General features: G+C 43.3%; 1 protein-coding gene across 2 annotated transcripts; it reads left to right on the top strand.

Annotated features, from left to right (window-relative positions):
* Nucleotides 1-6131: 6131 nt before the first annotated feature.
* On the top strand, nucleotides 6132-22940 carry LOC311019597 (NLR family CARD domain-containing protein 3-like). 2 transcript variants are annotated; one of them, XM_084019144.1, is made up of 9 exons: nucleotides 6132-6303; nucleotides 8179-8304; nucleotides 9100-9166; nucleotides 9318-9540; nucleotides 15345-17148; nucleotides 18501-18674; nucleotides 20917-21090; nucleotides 21386-21432; nucleotides 22218-22940. In XM_084019144.1, exons 2-9 carry the CDS (start codon nucleotides 8180-8182, stop codon nucleotides 22733-22735), a joined length of 3132 nt encoding a protein of 1043 aa, XP_083875270.1. In that variant the 5' UTR covers nucleotides 6132-6303; nucleotide 8179; the 3' UTR covers nucleotides 22736-22940. The 2 variants fall into 2 exon arrangements, with proteins under 2 accessions (XP_083875270.1, XP_083875271.1); XM_084019145.1 differs by lacking the exon at nucleotides 6132-6303 and having other exon boundaries at nucleotides 8169-8304.
* Nucleotides 22941-24126: the final 1186 nt, after the last annotated feature.

The following is a 24126-nucleotide window of genomic DNA, read 5'->3' as shown; positions in this document are numbered from 1 at the left end:
TCCTGGGTCTGTGGTCCCCCAGAGTTCTACGATAGTAGTTTGCATTAGTCCAGAGACCAGACTAGACCATGTGGAGAAACCAGAGACTGTCTGTGGTCCCCCAGAGGTCTACGATAGTAGCTCACATTAGTCCAGAGACCAGACCAGACCATGTGATCCGGACAAAGACGGATTCTAACGCATTTGTGAACTTCCCTGACTTTTCAGATCGGATCAGTTAAAGGGATAGTTCAGAATTTTGGACATAAGACCTATTTTCCAAGTGAGCCGGTGTGTTCGAGACGTCTGGAGATGTTTTCAAGAAATTTTATTCAGTTCTTCTAGTTGCCGAGTTCGCTTATGCTATGGCTAGCCCAAGTCAATGGTTCTAGTTAGACAGGCATTAAAAACAGTCTTGCCCACTCCCCAGTGCACCCGAGGCAAATCCATTGTAACGGCAGACTATCGATGTACATATGTGTTGATAGAATGTTTGAAATAAAACCAACCTTGCATTTTTAAGGATTTATGTCTCAGCAGCAGCAGCAGCATGTCATACATCCTAGTAGGCTATGGCAGCGGCGGAGTGATATCACCTAGCACTTAAAAGTTACCGGTTCTATAATAGTTTGTTTACCTGCTGTCATTGCTACAGACACACAGTAGTCTGCAGTGCTAGTTTCTTCAATCTCACAGAAATGGCCACTTTTGGAGAATATACTGAAACTTTTGAAGACTCTGATGAGGAGTTTTTTTCCACCCAAACCCAACCGTACCTGTACGAGCCTGAATATACAGAGGAAGAATTGCGCGAGAGGGATGCTCAAAGGGCAGAACGTCTGTGGAGACCGAGATAGCCCCCGCTGGAGCTGAGAACCGGGACCGAACAAACGGAGACTGGTGGTGCCAGGAGGGAATCCCCCGCAACGCGTCTGAGGGTTTACGGTTCTCCGGACGGACCAGTGGTCCGGGTTCGCGGTGCGTAATTGTGGGTTCGCGTGGCCGTGGGCTGCCCGGTGTTTGCGTGAGGTCCAAGCGCTTTTCACCCAGGTCTGAGGGCATGAGTCCCGACAATTCGTCCCGGTTCGATTGCCTATTTACGGGAAGTATTTCAGGCGGCGCGTCTTAGAGTTTTGAGTCCGACGGAGAGTCCGCATGTGTGGATTCGCGGAGCCGCCCGCTGCCCGGTGTTGCTCTGCGGTCCAAGGGCTTTTCACCCAGCTCTGAGGGCACGAGGCCCGACTATTCGTCGGTGTTCATGTGTCTGTTTACCGGAGGGAATCCCCGCAACGCGTCCGAGGGTTTATGGTTCTCCGGACGGAGCATTGGTCCGGGTTCGCGGTGCGTAATTGTGGTTTCGCGTGTCCGTGGGCTGCCCGGTGTTTGAGTGAGCTTTTCAGACAGCCTTGGGGTATAAGTGCCGACAGTTTGGCCCGGTTCGATTGCCTATTTATGGGCAGTATTTCGGGCGGCGCGTCTTAGAGTTTTGAGTCCGACGGAGCAAAGTAAAGTTCCGCTGCTGCTGAGAAACTAGTTCCTCAGAAAATGGATGATTCATGCAATGCAAGGTTAGATTTATTTCAAATATTATTCTATCAACACAGATATGTACATCAACAGTCTAGTGTTTTAATTGATTTGCCTCGGGTGCACTGTGGAGTGGGCAAGACTGTTTTTAATGCCTGTCTAGCAAAGAACCATTGACTTGCCCTAGCCATAGCATAAGCGAACTCGGCAACTAGAAGAACTGAATGAAATTTCTTGAAAACATCTCCAGACATCTCGAACACACCGGCTCACTTGGAAAATAGGTCTTATGTCCAAAATTCCAAACTATCCCTTTAAGTTCATACTCTGAGGACGTCGCTGTCCAACGATCCTTTTCCAGGTCCGAACTCGACCAGCTGAAGCTGTTTGGGTCGACCTGCTCCAATCCACTCACTGACGATCCACACGGCGAGCAGCTGCACGGATCGGGTAGGGCAGCTGGTAGGGTTTGGTGAATTTCAGATTTTCAGCCTCTCACCTACAGGCATCTATGACCGAAATATGTATGTGTGTTGGACTTCATAGTTACATGTGTGCGACCGGCACAAGTTTAGCTACGTTTTCACCCAAAACTGATGTCTGTGGAGACACAATTTTGGCATTGTGAGTGTTGGAAATATTATATTATACCGACACTAGCATGCATTCCATGCCATTCACACCCATTATAACATCTGACACTTGACCAAACTCAAACTGGGATATCGGGAAAACTGTACGCACCATCGACATGAATGTTTGACCCAATAAAGTCCACAGTCTTGTGAACGTTTTAAACATTTGGAAGTTAAAGTATGGCGAACTTGTGTGGCCCTGAAGTCAATGAAAAATGTAAACATGTTTAAGAGCAGTGGTTACCATGGAAACCTGAAAGTTCTTCCAAGGCCTGCGTGGAATCGATGGCTGCACAATGCATGCGGTTAGTTTTGTGTCCGACTTGATCCCGACTTGCTCTGACGTCATGCACACGTCGGCAACGATAGTCTCACGAGATCAAGGCGGCCGCATTTTTTAGAGCCAGGCACCACAGTTGCTCTCAACTGACTGCAAGCCACGGGGCATGATGGGAAACGCCTGGCTCTCGCCTCATCTAAGAGCTGATTGGCTCTTGAGACAACAAACAGCACGTTATGTAGAAAACGCAAATTTCCTGTGTGAGTCTAATAGTTAACGCTAGATCGTTGGCTGTTAGTCTCATGATGTGCAAATCTGTTAACAAACATATCTCATGTGGTTGATAATATTAATAATAATCACCCATATACACATTTAATAAGTATAGCTAGTAAAACTGTCAAAATTCACTTATGTGCACTATATTATGACTATCTCAACAGCAGATACACTACTATACTGTATAATGTTTTACAGTATATACATACATTATATGTAAACATTACTTCTATATATAAATGTATTGGCATTATTTTATACTTTATAATTTTAAACTTATTTGACTCTTTCTTTCCTGACTCTTATAAAGCAACTGCAGCTGTACGTTTTACAGAGGTTTTACTAAAGTATTCTGATTCCCACAGATATTTCTGAACAAATGTAAATAAATGCTAATGTGGTTGCAAACTACAGATAGCCTACAGATTGCGTCGTGTGTTTGAGTTTCAGCAGAGGCATGTGCTGCTGATCAATACTAAAAACACACACAGTAAACAATTTGGCTATGAGGACCCTAATTGAGAAAATATTTTCCCAAACCCCTGACCTTAACCTAAACTTAACTTAGGCGAAATGCTACAGCTTGCTTCCATAACATGTCTTCTTTCAGACTAGTGGAGAGAAAACATTTTATTTTACTACTTTGTTGAAGAAAAATCTCCCCTTAACCTTAACCTCAACTCTCAGAAGTCTCAACTTGAAGGTTAAACACTTTTGTCCTTGGTGTCATAGTCTAACAGTCCTCACAAAGATAGCTGTACAGACACACAGAATGACAGCTCTCTCTGCTGGTGGCAGACTTAACTTTCCTTCACAGCGACACAAGCTGGAATTAAACCGCTAAATAAATGATGGGATACACACATTTCCATTTGCAGAGTTAGATGAGAAGATGGACGGCACTCACGTCTGTACAGTAAATATGAAGCTGCAGCCAGCAGCTGATTAGCTTAGCTTAGCACAAAGCCTCAAATATTCACACGTTATATCTCGGTTGTTTAATCCGGACAAAAACGAATTCTTACGCATTTGTGAACTCCCCTGACTTTTCAGATCGGATCAGTGAAGTTCGTACTCTGAGGAAGTTGTTGGCCAACGATCCTTTTCCAGGTCCGAACTCGACCAGCTGAAGCTGTTTGGGTCGACCTGCTCCCATCCACTCACTGACGATCCACACGGCGAGCAGCAGCAAGGATAGGGAAGGGCAGCTGCTAGGGTTTGGTGCATTTCAGATTTTCAACCTCTCACCTCCAGGCATCTATGAGCACACTGTAGCTCCTCCCAGTCACAGAGGAGCTCCTGGTCGAAAGCCTGGAGCATAGTCTCCCCAAGAAGAAGAAATCCCTCTTCAAGAGGTTCAGACCCAGCAATGGTCTGCGCACGAAGCATTGAACCGGTGCTGTGTACCCCAGAGGGGAGAAACAAAAAAAAGGCCGGCACAGCAGTGTTAATTTTGGCGGCTATTTTAGATTTAGTCTTAGTCTTAGTCTTTAGATGAAAATGCTTATCCGTTTTAGTCACATTTTAGTCATTGTTTACCTTCGTAGTTTTAGTCTAGTTTTAGTTGACGAAAAGTAAAAACATTTTAGTCAACTTTTAGTCAACTTCTAGTCAACTTTTAGTCATTACTTTTAGTCACATTTTAGCACTCATTTTAGCGTCTGCTTTAAGCTGCCGGTCCATAACTGGGCCTATGTTGAATCTGTTGTCTCATTCTTTTCTTATGGGCTGCATGTGGCGATCTATTACAACAGGACAGTTCCATTCCATCAAGCTTCTAGCTGCTTCTGTCTATGAAATATGGATATTATTTTGGGTAGTGTCCATGGGCGGTTTTGTTGCCAGGAATGGTCCTTTCCACTCCCTGCTCTAAATATGTGTGTATATAGTGTACTTCCTCTGTGCCAATCATGTATTTAACTTTCTCTATCACTACAGTAACTTTTTGACCGTCATTTGCTCTGCTGTGAACTCCTCCGTGTCTCCCGTTTGGCCAAACACAACAACTCACGGCCAAGCGTAAATCAGGCTTTCCGATTGGCTGTAAAAGCCGCTACGGGAGCCAATACGAGCATCCGATGCCTAAACGTAACTCCATACGTCACTAGCAAGATGGCGGATGAAAATAATGATCGATATACATAAACACAACGGAGAAATGCGCCACAGAGACGAGGAGACATCTAGTCACATCTTTACAACTTTACGCATTCGTTTTGTTGTCAGAAATAAATCGGTCACATGGACAAGCAGGGTACCGTTGTTTAGCCCCATTTCTCTAGTTTAAGAGGAAAAAAAACGCATTACTAGCAAGTATAGCTAGTAAAACTGTCAAAATTCACTTATGTGCACTAGATTATATGACTATCTCAACAGCAGATACACTACTATACTGTATAATGTTTTACAGTATATACATTATATGTAAACATTACTTCTATATATAAATGTATTGGCATTATTTTATACTTTAGATTTTTATACTTATTTGACTCTTTCTTTCCTGAGTCAAATAAGTATACCCGAGGTTTTACTAAAGTATTCTGATTTCCACAGATATTTCTAAACAAATGAAAATAAATGCGAATATGGTTGCAAACTACAGATAGCCTACAGATCGCGTTGTGATCAGCAGAGGCATGTGCTGCTGATCAATCCTAAAAACACACACACTCAACAATTTGGTTATGGTTTTCCCAAACCCTGGCCCTGACCTTAACCTAAACTTAACTTAGGCGAAATGCTACAGCTTGCTTCCATAACATGTCTTCTTTCAGACTAGTGGAGAGAAAACATTTTATTTTACTACTTTGTTGAAGAAAAATCTCCCCTTAACCTTAACTTAACTCTCAGAAGTCTCAACTTGAAGGTTAAACAGCCAGAGACTGTCTGTGGTCCCCTAGAGGTCTACCATAGGAGAGTTTTTTTGGTTTGAATCTTTAGTCATTTTAGGCCAAACTGTGATATGTCTTTTTGTAGCGTTTTTTGTTTTGTTCCAAACGTTGACTATTCAATCCAGAAAATATGTTGTTTCCCTGGAAACGCAATAGAGTGTAGATTAGATGTATAGGGACGTAGTTTAGTGGGAGACAGAGATGGATGATAACCTTTAGCTGTATTGCGTTTGTTCTCTCCGTCAGATGTCTGTGAACTGGAACTGGACACAAACACAGTCAACAGAAAGCTCAAACTGGACGACAACAACAGGAAGTTGACATACAGTATGTCAGGCTACAGTCATCCAAATCATCCATTCAGATTTGTCTCACGTCCTCAGCTGCTGTGTAGAGCACTTTCATCATATAATAAAATAAATATACTTGCATAATAGGCTAGCCTATAGATTCCCCTTGGCAGTGCTGTTATTGTCTGTATCCTTTGACTGTTCTGTATACTTTTGTATGAGATCTTGTATACTTGTGTACTTTTTCAATAAAGAATTAAAAAAAAAAAAAAAAAAAAAAACCCCAAAGGAACCTGTTCACTCCCACATATCACCGAGGACTTTCCAGATGTGGCGCAGTTAATCTGGAACCAGCCTCGTATATTAATGTCCAATTGAAGTTCTTCCTGTTTGTGTTAACGCATCGACCGCGGGCTGAGGTAAACTGATAACTGTTATGTTAACTTGTGATGACCGACTGTCGGACTGTTGCTGCTTGTGTGTTTGCTCCGTGATGTGGTTCACGTTAGTGCTGGTCTACCTGGGCGTCACTCACCTGTGTCACTTTCAGACTAACCTCTCACCGCCAGATCTAGGTTTAGCGCTATATACTGCTTATATGTTTCTCATTTCGTACGAAGCAGGATATATAGCCTAGGCGACAAACGTAAGAAACCGTCAGTCGTTCAGTTCGGTAAAGTTGGAAAGATATTCAACTCAGTCGTTCTGAAGTGGAGGAAGCCGACTGCTGCAGGAAGTGAACAGCAAACGAGCTGTTATATTCTGTAGCCTCAGTAGTGGATATAAAATAACACTGAAACAAGATAGAGAGTTGTGTGTGTGTGTGTGTGTGTGTGTGTGTGTGTGTGTATATACACACACACACACACACACACACACACAACTCTAAATATATATATATATATATATATATATATATATATATATATATTTATATGCGTGTAATATACACACCGTTTTCAGCGTTTGTAGCCTATTTGTGCGCTCTGGAGCGATCACTGATTGGACGACACCTCCCGGGTGAGTCTAAGGGATAATGATGATGTTTTCAATCAAGCCAGGACAGACCCTCCATCTCCTCATAAAATAAATCATTATGGGAATAGAGCCCGGTGTTGCTGGTATTTATAATAAATTACTCAAGGATGCGTATATGAGCCATGTGTCTCCAGCAGCTCCTTTTTCGAGGTGAAACCCACAGAACTGTTTAGTAATATAAAGGAATGAATGTCTTAGTGGACTGTTTTATTTTATCTTAAAAGTCCATAATGCTTTGTAATATAATGCAATTCATTTCATTACACAAATCCTACATTATTATACAACTGTAGAATAGAAGAAAATGCACTAACCAATTATTTTGCACAGACATGTCAGCACATACACAGAGAGAGTGTTATACGTACTGTACATTACTGCTGTAGGAAACAAATTGTGAGTTTTCTGCTTATTCATGTCTTTGGTTTGTTTGTGTACACCGCATTGGCACTGAGGTATTTGGGTGTGTCACTTTGGGTGGTGCCTCCGTGGTTATCAATAATCATACTCAGCTGCTCACTTCACCTGTTGGGATCATGGGTGTTGGGTGCGCACAGGGGAGCAAAACTTTCTGTTGACCGTTTTGTTCTTATTATTATTGCTTGTTTAGTAAGTGTTTACGAGTTCTGTAAACCACTTTGTTACGCGTCATTCAGTAGCCACCCACGGCATATCGTTGCTTTTAATGGAAGGAAGCCAGTCATGAATAAGATTGTTATCAAATCATGTTTGTGATGCATTCAAGCAACAAAATATACATTGAGTTGTTGAAAAAAATTGTTTTACTTTGTTTGTTAGTCGTCTGTGAGTATTCGTAATAAATTAATACTTTCTTACTCTTACTCAAGTATTGACTACGTTTTACTTCTACTTGAGTAATATTCTAAAGTAACAACAATACTCTTACTTGAGTACAGTTTTTGGTTACTCTACCCACCTTTTAGTCTAACTTTAAAAGTCTACTACCAAACAAATGCGGAACTCAAGGCTTCAAAACTATAGTCCACAAACCAGACTTCACAATGACAGGCTCCACTTCCTATAGATAGTCTCTGGTCGGGTCTAAAGGGATCAAACTCATGAAGACTCAAAGTCATGTGATTGAGTCCAAACTCACTACAGCACTAAGACAGGTGTGACCCAGATCCATATAGCATTAACTCTCAGAACAAGACTCATCAATATAATGATAAACAGAGCAAACTGATTAATAAAGCTTAACTGTTGGCAATATTCAATTGTATTTATTGTATCAGGATGCAGCAGCAGAGCCCATACACCACTGGACCTGGACCTGGACCTGGAGCCAGCTGTGTGTCCATGAAGAGTGACTGGTCTATGATTCACCCTATTAGCTTTAATGTTGAACAAGCTGGTGGACGGTAAGAACTGAAATTGAACTTTCCTTAGAGGAATAAATCAGGTCTAGACCGACCAGAGAAAAGTGAAGAGTCAGAGAGAAGCTAACTTGGCTAGCATGACAGCTATTGCCATAGAAGAGGAGCTACGTTAAGCTAAACTAAACTAAGCTGGGTTTACATTGGAGCTACTTAAAAAACCTGATGCATCAGCATCAGACTCTAAGGGGCTCTGACCAAACTGCATACTTGATGCATTGGGAGTGAGACTGGTTTTGTCCAAACATGTTTAAATCCAGAGGAATCAGCAGCAGCAAACGAGTGAAAGTCCAGGAACAGCTAAGGAGGGAGAACCAGACACATATCAGGTACTGGATCAGGCCAGGATTCAGGTTTTCATGGGAAGCAGAGGCATTGGCAACATTGGAATTTTTATTTTTATTTTTTAACTTTAATCATCCCTCAAGGTGCAGTTTAAGGCAAGTAAGCAGCAATCAGAGAGACAATCTGTGTTGTGTTAGAAAGACACACGCAAGGACCAACAGCAGCCATATCAAGTACTGTTCACAAGCTACACCATCTGGCCCAAGACCTGAATGAGTTTTACTGCAGGTTTCATAAGCCAACATTCACACAACCCCCCAGCCCACCTGCACCATGTTATTATCATTGGAGAACTCCTTCAGTAAACTGTGTGCAGATTTGAGTCCTGAAAAGTCTTTAAACAGATAATACATACATACATATATATATGATGACGTTCACTTCTGATCTACAGTCTGTGGTTTAGTTATTCTTTAAACTTGGTTTTCTCCACAGAGTTCAGCAGATCTCAGAGGTTCCGTTTACCCAGCAGCATCAAACACACCTGGACTCCATATTTATGGTGTGTACATGTACAAGCTCACCTTTTACTATTAAAGACATCAACTACAGATTCAATGCTGGTTCTAGTGGTCTCCATGCTGCTCAGACCGACAGATGAATCCCATGTTGTGTTCTTTAGAGTTCATGTTCAGTTTGTCCTTCTGTTCCAGCTGCTGGAGGAGAACATTATCACTTTTGTGAAGAACGAGCTGAAGAAGATCCAGAAGGTTCTGAGTCCAGATAACCCAGAATGCTTGGAGAGTGAGGATGAGGAATTGTTGGACGGTGAGGATGAAGAGCAGAGGAGGAGCAGCAGAGAGGCGTTTCAGAAGATCACAGTATACTTCCTGAGGAGAATGAAGCAGGAGGAGTTGGCTGACTGTCTGCAGATCAGTAAGAGGATACACATTTATCATGGTGGAAAGAAGAGAAGGATTCAACATGGAAGAACTTCATACTTCCAAACTCTTGATAGGCTGCACACAACTGAAATGTTTAGGTTTTATGACATTTATGTCAAGCGTTAACCCCAACCCTTTTATAAGCCACTGTATATGTGTGTATATGTATATATACAAATACACACACATCTACAGTGCCTTGTAAAAGTATTCATACCCCTTGAACTTTTCAACATTTTGTCATGTTACAACCACAAACGTAAATGTATTTTATTGGGATTTTATGTAATCGACCAACACAAAGTGGTGCATAACTGTGAAGTGAAAGGAATATGATACATGGTTTTCAATTTTTTCTAAATAAGTGTGGCGTGCAAAAGTATTCAGAACCCCGAGTCAATACTTCATAGAACCACCTTTTGCTGCAATAACAGCTGCAAGTCTTTTTGGGTTATGTATCTACCAGCTTTGCACATCTAGAGACTGACATTCTTCTTTGCAAAATAGCTCAAGCTGAGCCAGATTGGGTGGAGCACATCTGTTAACAGCAATTTTCAAGTCTTGCCAGAGATTCTCAATTTGATTTAGGTCTGGACAAGGGTCATTCTAACACATGAATATGCTTTGATCTAAACCATTCCATTGTAGCTCTGGCTGTTTGTTTAGGGACCTTTTTCTGCTGGAAGGTGAGCCTCCACCCCAGTCTCAAGTCTTTTGCAGACTAACAGGTTTTCTTCCAAGATTGCCCTGACTCCATCCAACTTCCCATTCTTTTGACCAGCTTCCCTGACCCTGCTGAAGAAAAGCACAGCATGATGCTGCCACCACCATGTTTCACGGTGGGGATGATGTGTTCAGGGTGATGTGCACTGTTAGTTTTCTGCCACACATAGCGTTTTGCATTTAGGCCAAAAACTTCCATTTTTCATCTCTTCTGACCAGAGCACCTTCCTCCACATGTTTGCTGTGACCCCCACTTGGCTTGTGGCAAACTGCAAACAGGACTTGCGAGGATGAGCGACTAATAGTTGTCCAATGTGTGATGGGAATTTTTCATTTAGTAGTTCATTATAGTTTAATTAGTAGTTAGTAGTTTGAGTAGTTTTAAGACTGAAGAATTGTTCAGACTCTTAAGGAGTCTGCCCCTATCTGGCCAGATAGTTTGCTCTGAAGCTGTATGTAGGTGATGCGGTCCGCTTGGACACCCTGTTTGCGAGGGCTTTGACTTTGTCTGTTTACAGTCTGTCTGTAGCGACTGCTAGCCTGTTTTTGACTCTTTATAGAATAAATTACTAAAAGCGCTGTTAGGAGTTGTATTCTTATTTCTCATCAGGTGATCATAAACTGATTTCCACCACACTATGTACAGATTCTCCCACCTGAGCTGTGGATCTCTGCAGCTCCTCCAGAGTTCCCATGGTCCTCTTGGCTGCGTCAGTTTAGGTGGATGGCCCTGTCTTGGTAGTTTTACTTTGTTTTGAACTCGAGTTCTTACTCATTCTACCAAGCTGTCATCGGCAGCGCTGCTGAATACATTTTATTTATAAAACTTAAACACCACCCAAGTCACGTCTTGGCCTGAGTTGCAGGTGATAGGCTACCGCGCCAAGGCCCCCGAGGCCATAAGAGACCACGAGCACCTGTCCACATCATTCAAGCTTCATTCAGCCCACTGCAGATGTATTGTTTCAACACCTTCTAACCCATTGGATAATTTGCTAGCAATAGCGTCTACAAACTCATCTAAACTGCTCCTGTACGGGCGGCCTAGCCTTCGTTTGAGCAACGAGAATTCATCGAAAGATAAGGATTCCAGCAGAAGTGGTCTTCTTCAGCTTCGTTACGCTGGTCAGAGTCAGCTAGCACCTAGACATTCCACCAGCTAACCTAGCTTAACAAATGTCGGAGGCTAAGAAGAAGTGCTGCTCCCAGTGCAGGAGGCGCATTTCTGACAAGAACCACCATTCGGACTGTGTCCTATGCTTAGGACAGGAGCATGCGGAATTGTCGCTAAGCGACCCCTTTTTCTGCCTATTATGCCCCCGGCTCCCTCTCCCGACGCACCACCATCGTGCTCAACTCTTTGTTCCTGCCGCGGTCAGCACAGCTCACCCCGAGCCTGCTAGCCTGTGGACAAAACAGACTTCCCAGCCTCCCTCCGGCACGCCCACAGGCCTGCACACCCCTTTGGATGACGGTGAATTTGTCCCGCAACATGAGGAGCTCGCCGAATTTCACGGCGAACAGTGGTCGGCCATGACGGGCAAGGAGGAGTATTGTGGAGAGGAGGAGGAAGATGGCGCCGGTTACGGCTATGGTGAAGAAGAGCTAGGAAGCTGTGAGGGAGATGCCACAGGGTCTGTGTCGAGGGACCCCTTCCACAAGGAGTTCATTGAGGTAATGGCCCGGGCAATGGCTAAACTGGACATTTCATGGCCCGAACCCCCAGTGCGCCCCTCCTCAATGCTCAGCGGAGCATTTTTCCGAGGTTCAGCTATGCAGCCAACCTCCCCGCCAAAACAACTGCCATGCTGCGACGACATTAAGCAGCAGGTCTGGCTAGCCTGGGGCGGGCCCCACCAAACAAGAGCCCCCATTCAAGCTGTCATGGGATGGTCCGCCATGTGTTGATATGGTCAGACAACACCGCCACAGTCTCGTACATAAACCGACAGGGCGGTGTCCGCTCCCCAGCCCTGAACCAAGTAGCAACTCTGGTGCACTGGTGGGCGCACAAAAACTTCTGTCCCTGTCAGCAGTGCACATTCAGGGCCAGCTGAATTGAGGAGCAGTCCTCCTATCAAGGGGCAATCTTCACCCGGCAGAGTGGAGTCTGCACCCGCAGGTGATAGAGGAAATTTGTACTCGGTTCGGCCCAGCGCGCATGTATCTGTTTGCATCGCGGCTCGCAACACACTGCCCACTGTGGTTCTCCATTCACAACGACGAACCGCCGCTAGGGCAGGACGCGCTGGTGCACCCTTGGCCACAAGACGGGCTGTACGCATTTCACCCCATCCTGCTGATCCAGCAGGTCCTGGACAGAGTGAGGGAGGCAAGGTAGAAAGTCATCTTGGTGGCGCCATATTGGCCGTCACAGATGTGGTTCGCGGACGTGTGCGCAATGGCGAAGGGCCCCTTGGTTACTCCAGATGCGCACAGACCTCCTAACCCAGGCGGGAGGAGAGGTTTTCCACCCTTCAGCTTGTGGAAGTGGAAGTGAAGCTGGTGTCTTGGCTCCTGAACAGGAGCGCCTGCTAGGCGAGGGTTTGCCTTTAGCAGTCGTGGAGACGATACAGAGTGACAGGGCTTCATCTACTCGTTCTCGCAAGCTTTTACGTGCTGGTATGCAACATGTAACGAGGATCCGGTATACTGTGGTGTAGGGACGATTCTGTGTTTCCTCCAGGGCTTGCTGGACAAGAGCTTGTCCCCTTCCTCATTAAAAGTCTGTTTGGCCGCAATCTCTGCCTGCCATGTGAATATAGAGGGGAAATCAGTGGGATGCCATTCAATGGCATCTCGCTTCATGAAGGGTGCCCGCCGTTTACGCCCGCCTATTAGACGTATGTTCCGTAGGTGGGATTTAGGATTGGGATTTCTCTCGGGGACCCCATTCTAGCCTGTCAATACGGTTGAGTTGAAATATCTCTCCTTGAAGACAGCGTTATTATTGGCGCTGTCCACAGCGAAGAGAGTCAGTGATTTCATCGCTTTGTCTGTGCAGCGCTCATGCATGACTTTCTCGGCAGATAAGCGGCGCGTCACGCTGTTGCCCAACCCGGCCTACCAGCCAAAACATGTCGGGGCTAGTTTCAGATCTATGCTTGTAGATCTGGTGGCGTTTTGTCCCCCTCCTTTTGCTTCAGCAGAAGAGGAGCGCTGACTGTGTCCAGTCCGGGCTCTCTTAGCATATTTGGAAAGGACGCGCGCTGCGCCGTTCAGACCAACTGTTTGTGTGTTATGGGTCTCAGCTGAGCTGAGCTACATTATAAAAGATTAAAAAACAAAAATTCACTCTTCTCGAGGCACCAAAATGACAGGAAAAAAACAACAATGAACTTGAATACGTATATGACAAGACTGTGATGAAGGGCTTGGGTGATCGACAGACGAAACGCACTGGCACAAGACTTAAATACACAGAAGGATAATGGGGAACAGGTGAAAACAATCAGGGATGACAGCAGACTGGGGACACATGAGGAAGGCCAAGTGACCTGAAACGAGAGGAGAGTTACTTTTCAAAATAAAACAGGAAATTTCACAAAACAAAAACCAAGACAAGACAAACCTCACCACGGCATGACAGAAATCAGGGAAAAGATAACCGAACCTTGACACAGTCTCAATATAAAGGGTTTTATACTCAAATGGCAATAATTGATAACTATTAGCATATGAGTACAAACAGTTGTAGGAATTGTGAATTATTTGCAGGGAAGAGGTTGAAATAATTCACTCTTATACAGCAGTATGTTCAAGAGGGGTTTATTAATAATTAACAAATAAATAAACACTAAGTCTAAGTGGCATATCTAACTAAATGCTGTGTGTGTGTGTGTGTGTGTGTGTGTGTGTGTGTGTGTGTGTGTGTGTGTGTGTGTGTGTGTGTGTGTGTGTTACAAAATGGCAGCTGTGGGTTTTGACTGGCCCTGTGGAGTGGGGGTTCTCTGTGCGAGGCTGTGTCGCTCTTCCCTGATACCAGATTTCTAGATGTATTATTAGTGTGATATATGTAGTGTCGTTAGGAAAGTTTGATTAGCGAGCGTGCAAACTGTATGTTCTAGGTTACTAACAATTGAACTAAGGTTACAAACTTTACTAAACAATACATCCTTCACATAATTTATACTGAGATTAGATTACACACAGGTGGACTCTATTTACTAATTGGGTGACATCTGAAGGTAATTGGTTTCACTGGATTTTATTAGGGGTATCAGAGTAAAGGGGGCTGAATACTTTTGCTTGGCATGCCACACTTTTCAGTTTTTTATTTGTAAAAACAATTGAACACCATATATATTTTTTCTTCCACTCCACAATTATGTGCCACTTTGTGTTGGTCTATCACATAAAATCCCAATAAAATACATTTACGTTTGTGGTTGTAACGTGACAAATGTGGAAAAGTTCAAGTGGTATGAATACGTTTGAAAGCCACTGTATGTCGTTTTGCTTCAACCATCCACACGAGTTAGAAGCTTTAAACAGTGAATTTGAACTGTTAGCAGCATCGTAATGTCTACTTGTTACATGTTCGGTCGTCAGAATAGATATTCCAACGGACTCAAATTCTACAGAATTCAGACAAAATGACGTTTCACCAGCTGTCAATCATCAATCCAATCCAATCCACTTTATTTATAGAGCACATTTAAAAACAACAAAGTTGACCAAAGCGCTGTACAAGTCAAACAACAACAATCTTCCCTAAGCTTCAGGCTAGACTTAAAAACAGCCAGGAGGACTCATTATAATGATGTAGTTTAGTGAAAGTCCAGTCAGGTTCTCTGAGTACTGCATCTTCTTTCCCTAAGTCCTGATGAGTTCTCCTCATCTTTCCTGCCCCTAATGATGGTGAATTTTACTTTCAAAACCAAAACCACAAATTGAGGCGATACAAGAGGATCTTTCTTTCTACTCTGGCTCTCCAGAGAGATTTGCTGAGATTTGCAGCTGCATTTCACTACTGAGGACTATAGGAATGCATGGCTCTAATACATGGCTTGTTTGTAGACTGTAAAAGGGTGTGTAGTGTCCACTAACTGGGTTCATTTGTTGTTTATTCAGGAACCATTGGGGCAGGGTACCAATGTAAACTCAAGTCTAACCTCAAGGAGAAGTTCCAGTGTTTGTTTGAGGGCATCACTAAAGCAGGATACCCAACCCCCCTGAATCAGGTCTACACGGAGCTCCACGTCACAGAGGGAGGGACTGCAGAGGTCAATGACCAACATGAGGTCAGACAGATTAAAACCGCATCCAGGAAACCAGACAGACCAGAAACAACCATCAGACAAGAAGACATCTTTAAAGGCTTACCTGGAAGTGATGAACCAATCAGAACAGTGATGACAAAGGGAGTGGCTGGTATTGGGAAAACAGTGTTAACACAGAAGTTCACTCTGGACTGGGCTGAAGACAAAGCCAACCAGGACATACAGTTCATGTTTCCATTCACTTTCAGAGAGCTGAACCTGCTGAAAGAAAAGAAGTTCAGCTTGGTGGAACTCGTTCATCACATCTTCCCTGAAACCAAAGAAGCAGGAATCTGCAGGTTTGAAGGGTTACAGGTTGTGTTCATCTTTGACGGTCTGGATGAGTTTCGACTTCCTCTGGACTTCCACAACAACGAGATCCTGACTGATGTTACAGAGTCCACCTCGGTGGATGTGCTGCTGACAAACCTCATCAGGGGGCAACTGCTTCCTTCTGCTCGCCTCTGGATAACCACAAGACCTGCAGCAGCCAATCATATCCCTCCTGGGTGTGTTGACATGGTGACCGAGGTCAGAGGGTTCACTGACCCACAGAAGGAAGAGTACTTCAGGAAGAGGTTCAGAGATGAGGAGCAGGCCAACAGGATCATTGCCCACATCAAGACATCACAAAGCCTCCACATCATGTGCCACATCCCGATCTTCTGCTGGATCACTGCTACAGTTCTGGAGGATGTGTTGAAGACCAGAGAGAGAGGGGAGCTACCCAAGACCCTGACTGAGATGTACATCCACTTCCTGGTGGTTCAGTCGAAACTGAAGAACGTCAAGTATGATGGAGGAGCTGAGACAGATCCACACTGGAGTCCAGAGACCAGGAAGATGATTGAGTCTCTGGGAAAACTTGCTTTTGAGCAGCTACAGAAAGGAAACCTGATCTTCTATGAATCTGACCTGACAGAGTGTGACATCGATATCAGAGCAGCCTCAGTTTACTCAGGAGTGTTCACACAGGTCTTCCGAGAGGAGAGAGGATTGTACCAGGACCGCGTGTTCTGCTTCGTCCATCTGAGTGTTCAGGAGTTTCTGGCTGCACTTCATTTCCATTTGACCTTCATCAACTCTGGTGTCCATCTGATGGCAGAAGAACCAACAGCCTCCCGGTCATCTAAAGGCTCCAGAGATGCACCTGAACTAACACATCTGCACCAGACAGCTGTGGACAAGGCCTTACAGAGTCCAAATGGACACCTGGACTTGTTCCTCCGTTTCCTTCTGGGTCTGTCACTAGAGACCAATCAGAAACACCTACGTGGTCTGCTGAGTACACAGACAGGAAGTAGCTCACAGACGAATCAGGAAACAGTCCAGTACATCAAGAAGAAGCTTAATGAGGATCTGTCTCCAGAGAGAAGCATCAATCTGTTCCACTGTCTGAATGAACTAAATCATCGTTCTCTGGATGAGATCCAACTGTACCTGACTTCAGAAGATCTCAACAGCTATGAACTGTGTCCTGCTGATTGGTCAGCTCTGGCCTTCATCTTACTGTCATCAGAAAAACCTCTGGATGTATTTGACCTGAAGAAATACTCCGCTTCAGAGGAGGTTCTTCTGAGACTGCTGCCGGTGGTCCAGGCCTCCAGCAAAGCTCTGTAAATACATTTTTTTCATTCAGAAAACGAGCAACCTTGGAATTACAATGTTCTACCTGCATTCTGAACGATTTGATTGGTTTTCCAAACTGCAAAAGTAAAGAAGTAAAAAGTAGTCATCCAAATAGTTACTTAAGTAAGATAGTATTTAGTGAAAATAGTAACTGCTGAGTACCTTCTGATTTACTATTTCAATAATCATCATGAACCTAAAGAGAGAGAGAAAGAGAGAGAGAGAGAGAGAGAGTATGAAGTCTTAGGTAACATTGTTGTAAATGCAGCAGTGCATTGATGGTACCGCATATTTGTCAATGAATAAATGCTACAAGACACACGCTAAGTTCCCAAGTCTTGTCGTCGTCAGATAATTACAGTGAAGGGGATTACATTTACATTTAGGTAGGTAGGTAGGTAGGTAGGTAGGTAGGTAGGTAGGTAGACTTTATTGTCACTATACGAATACAGCGAAATACAGAATCACCCCGTCCATACATATACAGCATACAGTACATATAGTAGACAGACATAACGGGATGACCAGTCAGTGAAAGGGGGGAGAACAAGAGGAGAGGGGAGGAGAAAAAAAGGCAGCTCCCAGACTGTGTTCCTGTGGGGGAACACAGTATGGGACCGGGGAAAAAAACCTCAGTGACAAAGGGCATTTAGCAGACGCCAAAGCGACTTACAATAAGTACATTTGTCGAAAGACAAGAACAGAGAATAGTCGGGACTTTGTTGAGCGACATTTGTTTGATTTCAGCGATGGTTGTACAAGCCGGCCAGCTTGAGTACAATATTTGCGTCATCGAGGCTCCTTTTCAGAATAGAAATACAGAGATATCCCATCTCTTGGGAAAATGAGGGAATGATGCACGACCATTCAAAAAAACTACCGGGTTTCAAGCGATACAAAGCTTGCAGCGATAGTCATGTCGAAGACGTTTATTCTAACTTTTCAACATGAATGACTCGAGAATCCGTGATGATCAGCTACAAACAGAATCTCACATCAGAAACATTCTGAAATGAACTGATTCACAACTGAAAGTGAAACTTAAATCGCAGCTAGTGGATCTACAGATACGCTGACTTTAGACACACAGAACCCGATTGGTCTGTGTGCATTTGACCTGCTGATTTGTTCACAAGTAGAACCTTATGTAACCAAGGTGGTTAGACTTTGGAAATAGTACCTTTTTCACCTCACCTCACATAATGTTTCTAAGTTGTCACAGAATAAGAATATGTGAATAACTCAATTATGACAAAAATGTCAGTTAGAACCTCATAATTCCAAGGTGAAAAACAGTTTTTTTTTATTGTTCTGTCACAAATTTCTGATTCTTCTTCAGACTCGGTGGCTGTAACCTCTCAGAGAGAAGCTGTGGAGTTCTATCCTCAGTTCTCAGCTCCCAGTCCTCGAGTCTAAGAGAACTAATAATGACTAACAACGACCTGAAGGATTCAGGAGTGAAGCTGCTGTCTGCTGGACTGAAGAGTCCACACTGTCGACTGGAAATTCTCAGGTCAGACTCAACTACTTTGACAAATTTACCCACTAAGCTTTCAATGATACGTTTACATGCACCAAATATGAATTGTTTTGCTCTTATTCCTAAAAATACACTTTTGCTACTAATCTGTTTAAATGGCTGATGAAACAGTGTTTCTGCTGGTCATGACTTGCCAGCAGAAGAAAAAAAATAACTAAAGAAAACAAAACTTTTGTCAATTTCCAAACTTTTTGTGTCTCTTTTCCCTGCCGTTCGATGTTTTAATAGTTTTATAAATCCAGCTGCCATTTATACTTTAAATACTGTTGCAAAAGTCAGTCTACGTTTCTGAACGTCACTCCATGAACATGTGATTGTGAACTACAACATCAGAGTGTCTCAAGGTGGAGGAAGTTTGAACCACTTTTTATACGGTTGAGTATATTGCGTTTTATATTCAATGAACCAATATTCTTGTCACGGTGGCTGAAACAGCAGGGAGGACCTGACTCAAAGGTATGCAGATGCAATGACACATTATCCATGAAAACACCCTTAACTCTGCAAACTGAATCAAATCTGTGCAAACTCGAGTTTCTGTAAATGATGTTTCTATGGTGATGAGACTCACTGCAGCTGAGAACAGAGCTTTCAATCAAGAATGGACAGACCCTTCTATGTTTTTCTTCGAACTGGCAGTTGAAATCCGTAATGCCTCATACGTCTGAGACTATTAAGAAGCACATTTTTAAAGCTGTCTTTTGTATTTTACTTTTAAATACCATCCTTATTTTACTTTATTATTTTTCTCCAAAGCCTGCCCAAAGACGATCCACGACCCCACTTGCTCCTTGTTGATGGCCACTCCTCCCATGTGTACAACATTGACTTTCTGAATTTGATGAAAGACAACAATGTATGTGTGTTTAGCCTCCCCCCTCACACTACACACTATCTGCAGACTGCAGATAGAGCTCTATTCAAGAGTTTAAAGCATTTCTGGAGGGACGAGGGACGAAAGGTCACCGTAGAGAGTGGAGGGGAGAAAAGTGTTGTTTTCCAAGGCCTGGAGGAAAGCTGCAACACCCTCAAATGCCCAGGCTGGATTTCGTGGGTCAGGGATATTCCCATTCAACCCAGACAAGATTAATAAAATTATTTTCATGCCATCAGAAACTACCGAGAGACCCTTTGAGCCTGCATGTGCAACTCCTGCATGTGCAACTCCAAGCAAGTGTGATGACAATAACGGAGATGATGATGATGACGATGATGATTCCCACCATTAAGAAATATTTGATTTTCCAGAGCACACCCCTTGCCACCCTCTGTATGATGCTGTTCAGCCAGTAATCTCTCCTCCTCCGCAATCTCCACAGCACCTTCTTCTGTCTGCCATTGTAACCCCACCCCCTCTGGCACAGGAAGTTGAAGTGGTGACACAGCCAGAGGTCTCCTTCAAATCACTGATCGCCCTTCCGGTCAGAGAACGGCCAACTACCAGCTACCAGAGGGCAAAGCTTCCTTCATATGATCTGACCAGTGATGACCACTTTTCTTTCATTTAAGAAAAAGCAATGAAAAACAAGGGGAAGAGGCAAAAGCCTACAACAAAGAAAACAATCAAGCAATCCACAACCAGTCAAGTTCGTCAAGTCAACCAGGATCCTTGTAATATCTGCCAGCATTCTTATGGCGAGTCAAATGACCCCAAGTCGACAGAAGAGTGGGTTTCTTGTGCAATCTGTTCCCATTGGCGTCGACAATGCCTCTACATGTAGGTTGCCTGTTCCCAGAAATGTAGCGACTTATTAACTTCTGCTGGCCACGTCTTATCTACTGTTGTTTTTTTTATCTGCTGCTGCATGTTATATTGTAATAGGCCTATGCAACATTTTTATATATTTACCTTTGAATATACTTCGTAAGTTCATAAATGCATCAAAACCATCATATTGTTTTATTTGCTTGATGATGCTCAATTTTCCAACGTTCACCATAAACCTTGGTTTTGTAACAGGAACAACATTGCAAATGGTAAAATATCTGAACATAAAAATAACCTACAGAATTACTTACTGAGGACGTTTTACTATCATTCATGAATGAAGGTGCACCATGGTTTAGGCCTTTTAACATAGACTTAGACTTGTCTTTATTGATCCCTTTGGGATGACTCCCGCAAGGAACACATTAGGAAGCTGTACATTTTTTCACTAAGAGCACTGATATCTGTATAATTTCTTTTATGAATGTGTTATCTGCATTTCTTCAGTCTGTCAGGTTGTCTGATCACAGAGGATGGCTATTCTTCTTTGGCCTCAGCTCTGGACTCCAACCCCTCCTATCTGAGACAGCTGGACCTGAGCTACAATCATCCAGGAGACTCAGGAGTAAAGATGCTGTCTGGTGGACTGGAGGATCCACACTGGAGACTGGACACTCTCAGGTGAGGACAGATGGACAGACATCAGACTGGACACTGTCAGGTGAGGACAGATGGACAGACATCAGACTGGACACTCAGGTGAGGACAGATGGACAGACATCAGACTGGACACACTCAGGTGAGGACAGATGGACAGACATCAGACAGGAGACTCGGGTGAGGACAGATGGACAGACATCAGACAGGAGACTCGGGTGAGGACAGATGGACAACAGCTCCACACTGTGTCTCCGTCTCTGACTGAGGAACTGGGGTTCATGTTTAATGGTGGACATGTTTGAATATCTTCCTGCAGGGTGGACCATGGTGGACAGCAGAATATGAGACCTGGTCTGAGGAAGTGTGAGTATGTTTTAAGTAACTCAGCTGCACCAGATTTGAACGTGTTCATGACTGAAATAGGATGAATGGTCTCGTTTCAATCAGGATGTAGCCTTTGTTTCTGCGTGGCTGTAAAGATGTTGTGTCGTGTTCACGACAAACGCCACATTTTCACGCTCAATTACATACAAAGTCAATGCAAAGACGCAAATGAACGCCAATTCCTGCTGGGCGGAAACGTAGGCAAATACGCAAAATTCACGTCATCGTCACGTTTGTGCAAGTTTAAATATTTCAACTCAAGTGATAAATTCCTGAGAATCTGTGTGTCTAAATACTCTCAGCATTGACATTGTCCTCCTGTCATCCTGCAACGCTGAATCTTAAATGGAGGAACCAGATGTTGTCTCCTGGGTCTGTGGTCCCCCAGAGTTCTACGATAGTAGTTCACATTAGTCCAGAGACCAGACCAGACCAGACCAGACCAGACCATGTGGAGAAACCAGAGACTGTCTGTGGTCCCCCAGAGATCTACCATAGGAGAGTTTGATTTGGTTTGAATCTTTAGTCATTTTAGGCCAAACTGATATTTTTACTACCAACTATGTCGTTTTGTAGCTTTCTTGTTTTGTTCGTTAACCACGTTTTTACAAACGGTTCCAAACGTTGACTATTCAATCCAGAAAAGACGTTGTTTTCCTGGAAACCTAATAGAGAGTGTAGATTAGATGTATAGGGACGTAGTTAAGTGGGAGACAGAAATGGATGATAACCTTTCGCTGTATTGCGTTTGTTCTCTCCATCAGATGTCTGCGAACTGGAACTGGACACAAACACAGTGAACAGAAAGCTCAAACTGGACGACAACAACAGGAAGGTGACACATGTGTCAGACTCCCAGTCATATCCAGATCATCCATTCAGATTTGTCTCACGTCCTCAGCTGCTGTGTAGAGACGGTCTTACTGGTCGCTGTTTCTGGGAGGTCGAGTGGAGTGGAGATGTTTCTATATCAGTGAGTTACAGAGGAATCAAGAGGAGAGGAGACAACTCTGAGTTTGGAAGGAATGATCAGTCCTGGAGTCTGTTTTGCTCTCGTGGTCGTTACTATGTCTATCACAATAACATAGAAACACACATCTCCTCCTCCTCCTCTGGTGTGGTAGCAGTGTACTTGGACTGGCTTGCTGGCACTCTGACCTTCTACAGAGTCTCCTCTGACAAACGGATCCACCTCCACACCTTCAACACCACATTCACTGATCCTCTATATCCTGGGTTTGGAGTCGGGTCTGGATCATCAGTGTCTCTGCTTCCTCTTTAGGTTTGAAGCTGTGTTCACACCGAAAGAGAAGCTAATTTTCCCCATTTTTCCCTTAATCCTAAATTGAGGAACCAGGTGTTGTCTCTTGGGCCTCTCATCCCCCAGAGTTCTGTCGTATTTATGTCTAGTACACTTTATTTGGAGTAAAATCAACATTTTAACAATTTGTAAAATTATTTTTCATTCTGTATGAAGAATTGTTTCTTCATACAGATTATTGTTTGCCTCAGCATTTAACCCACCCTACAGCTACCAAACAGCAGTTTGGTGCACAAGGGCGCCTCAGCACTGCCCAAGAGGCAAACTGGCAATTCTCCAGCCAACTGTCCACACTCGGTACTGGGTCCATGCTTGAACTTGAACCAGTGACCCTCCAGTTCCCAAGTAAAGTTTCCACCGACTGAGCATACAGCATCTTGCTTTTACTCACAAGGTGGATGAGCTCGTCTGTTAATATTTTGGATGTTTGTAGATCTACAGTGGCTCTGAGTGGTCAAACAACTTTCTAAACGCTTTTTGGCAGATTAGAAAAAAAAAAAGCAGAAAATCGAACCTGTTCCAAAAAGTTGACGGATGAAAGATTCAAGTCGGTGTACAAATGTGTTTGACATAAAGTGAGGTCGCAATTATTTTTTAAGGGGCAACAATTTCGGATGAAAAAACCCCCAGATAGATTGATTAACAGATTGATAGATAATAATGCATGCAAATAAACGAGAGCACACTTTCACTTGCATATGAAATAAATCCTGAGGTGACAGACGATGTCTACCTTAAACTGTCAACAAGCCATTTACTATGTATAATGTACATTATTTAAGTTGTTTATTCACTTATTTGTAATCAGTCTGGTTTGTTCCTGTGTTGATGTTTGCATAAATGTACTGAAATCAATGTAGTCTATCGGCATTGTCTTTAGACTGAACGTTGTTGTGTTGAGGAACATGCAAATTGTTGCTGTCCAGTGAAAACCATCAACTTGAGAAATTGGTCTTTTAACAGGTGAAACACAGAGCACACTCATATTTAAAAAGAAAACATAATGTATGTAACATATTATAAATCAAGAAAAACTCTCAAACTAAGGATTTATAAACTATGATGATACTGCAGTTGTAATTTTTCATTTATCAATGCTTTATAACGCTTGCTCTTGGGTGATGTTGGGACTTTGAAATTCTTGAATGTGTTCTAGTCCTGCTCTATGTGAAAAATGTCCTGAGATAACTTTTTGTTGTGACACTTTAAATAAAAGTGAATTGAAAAGAGAATTTTGAAAAAGTGAATTTTAATTAAACTACTTCCTACTTGGTAAAAAACAGTGTTACAATCTGAGAGATCGTCACAAAAATGAAAACAGGGCTGATCTTCGCTTAATTTTTAAAATACAG

This window comes from Eutrigla gurnardus (genome assembly GCF_963514095.1).
Source record: "Eutrigla gurnardus genome assembly, chromosome: 1".
In the NCBI taxonomy this organism is placed as follows: domain Eukaryota; kingdom Metazoa; phylum Chordata; class Actinopteri; order Perciformes; family Triglidae; genus Eutrigla; species Eutrigla gurnardus.
Note: the sequence above shows the minus strand (reverse complement) of the source record. Positions and strands in the feature narration are given on the sequence as shown.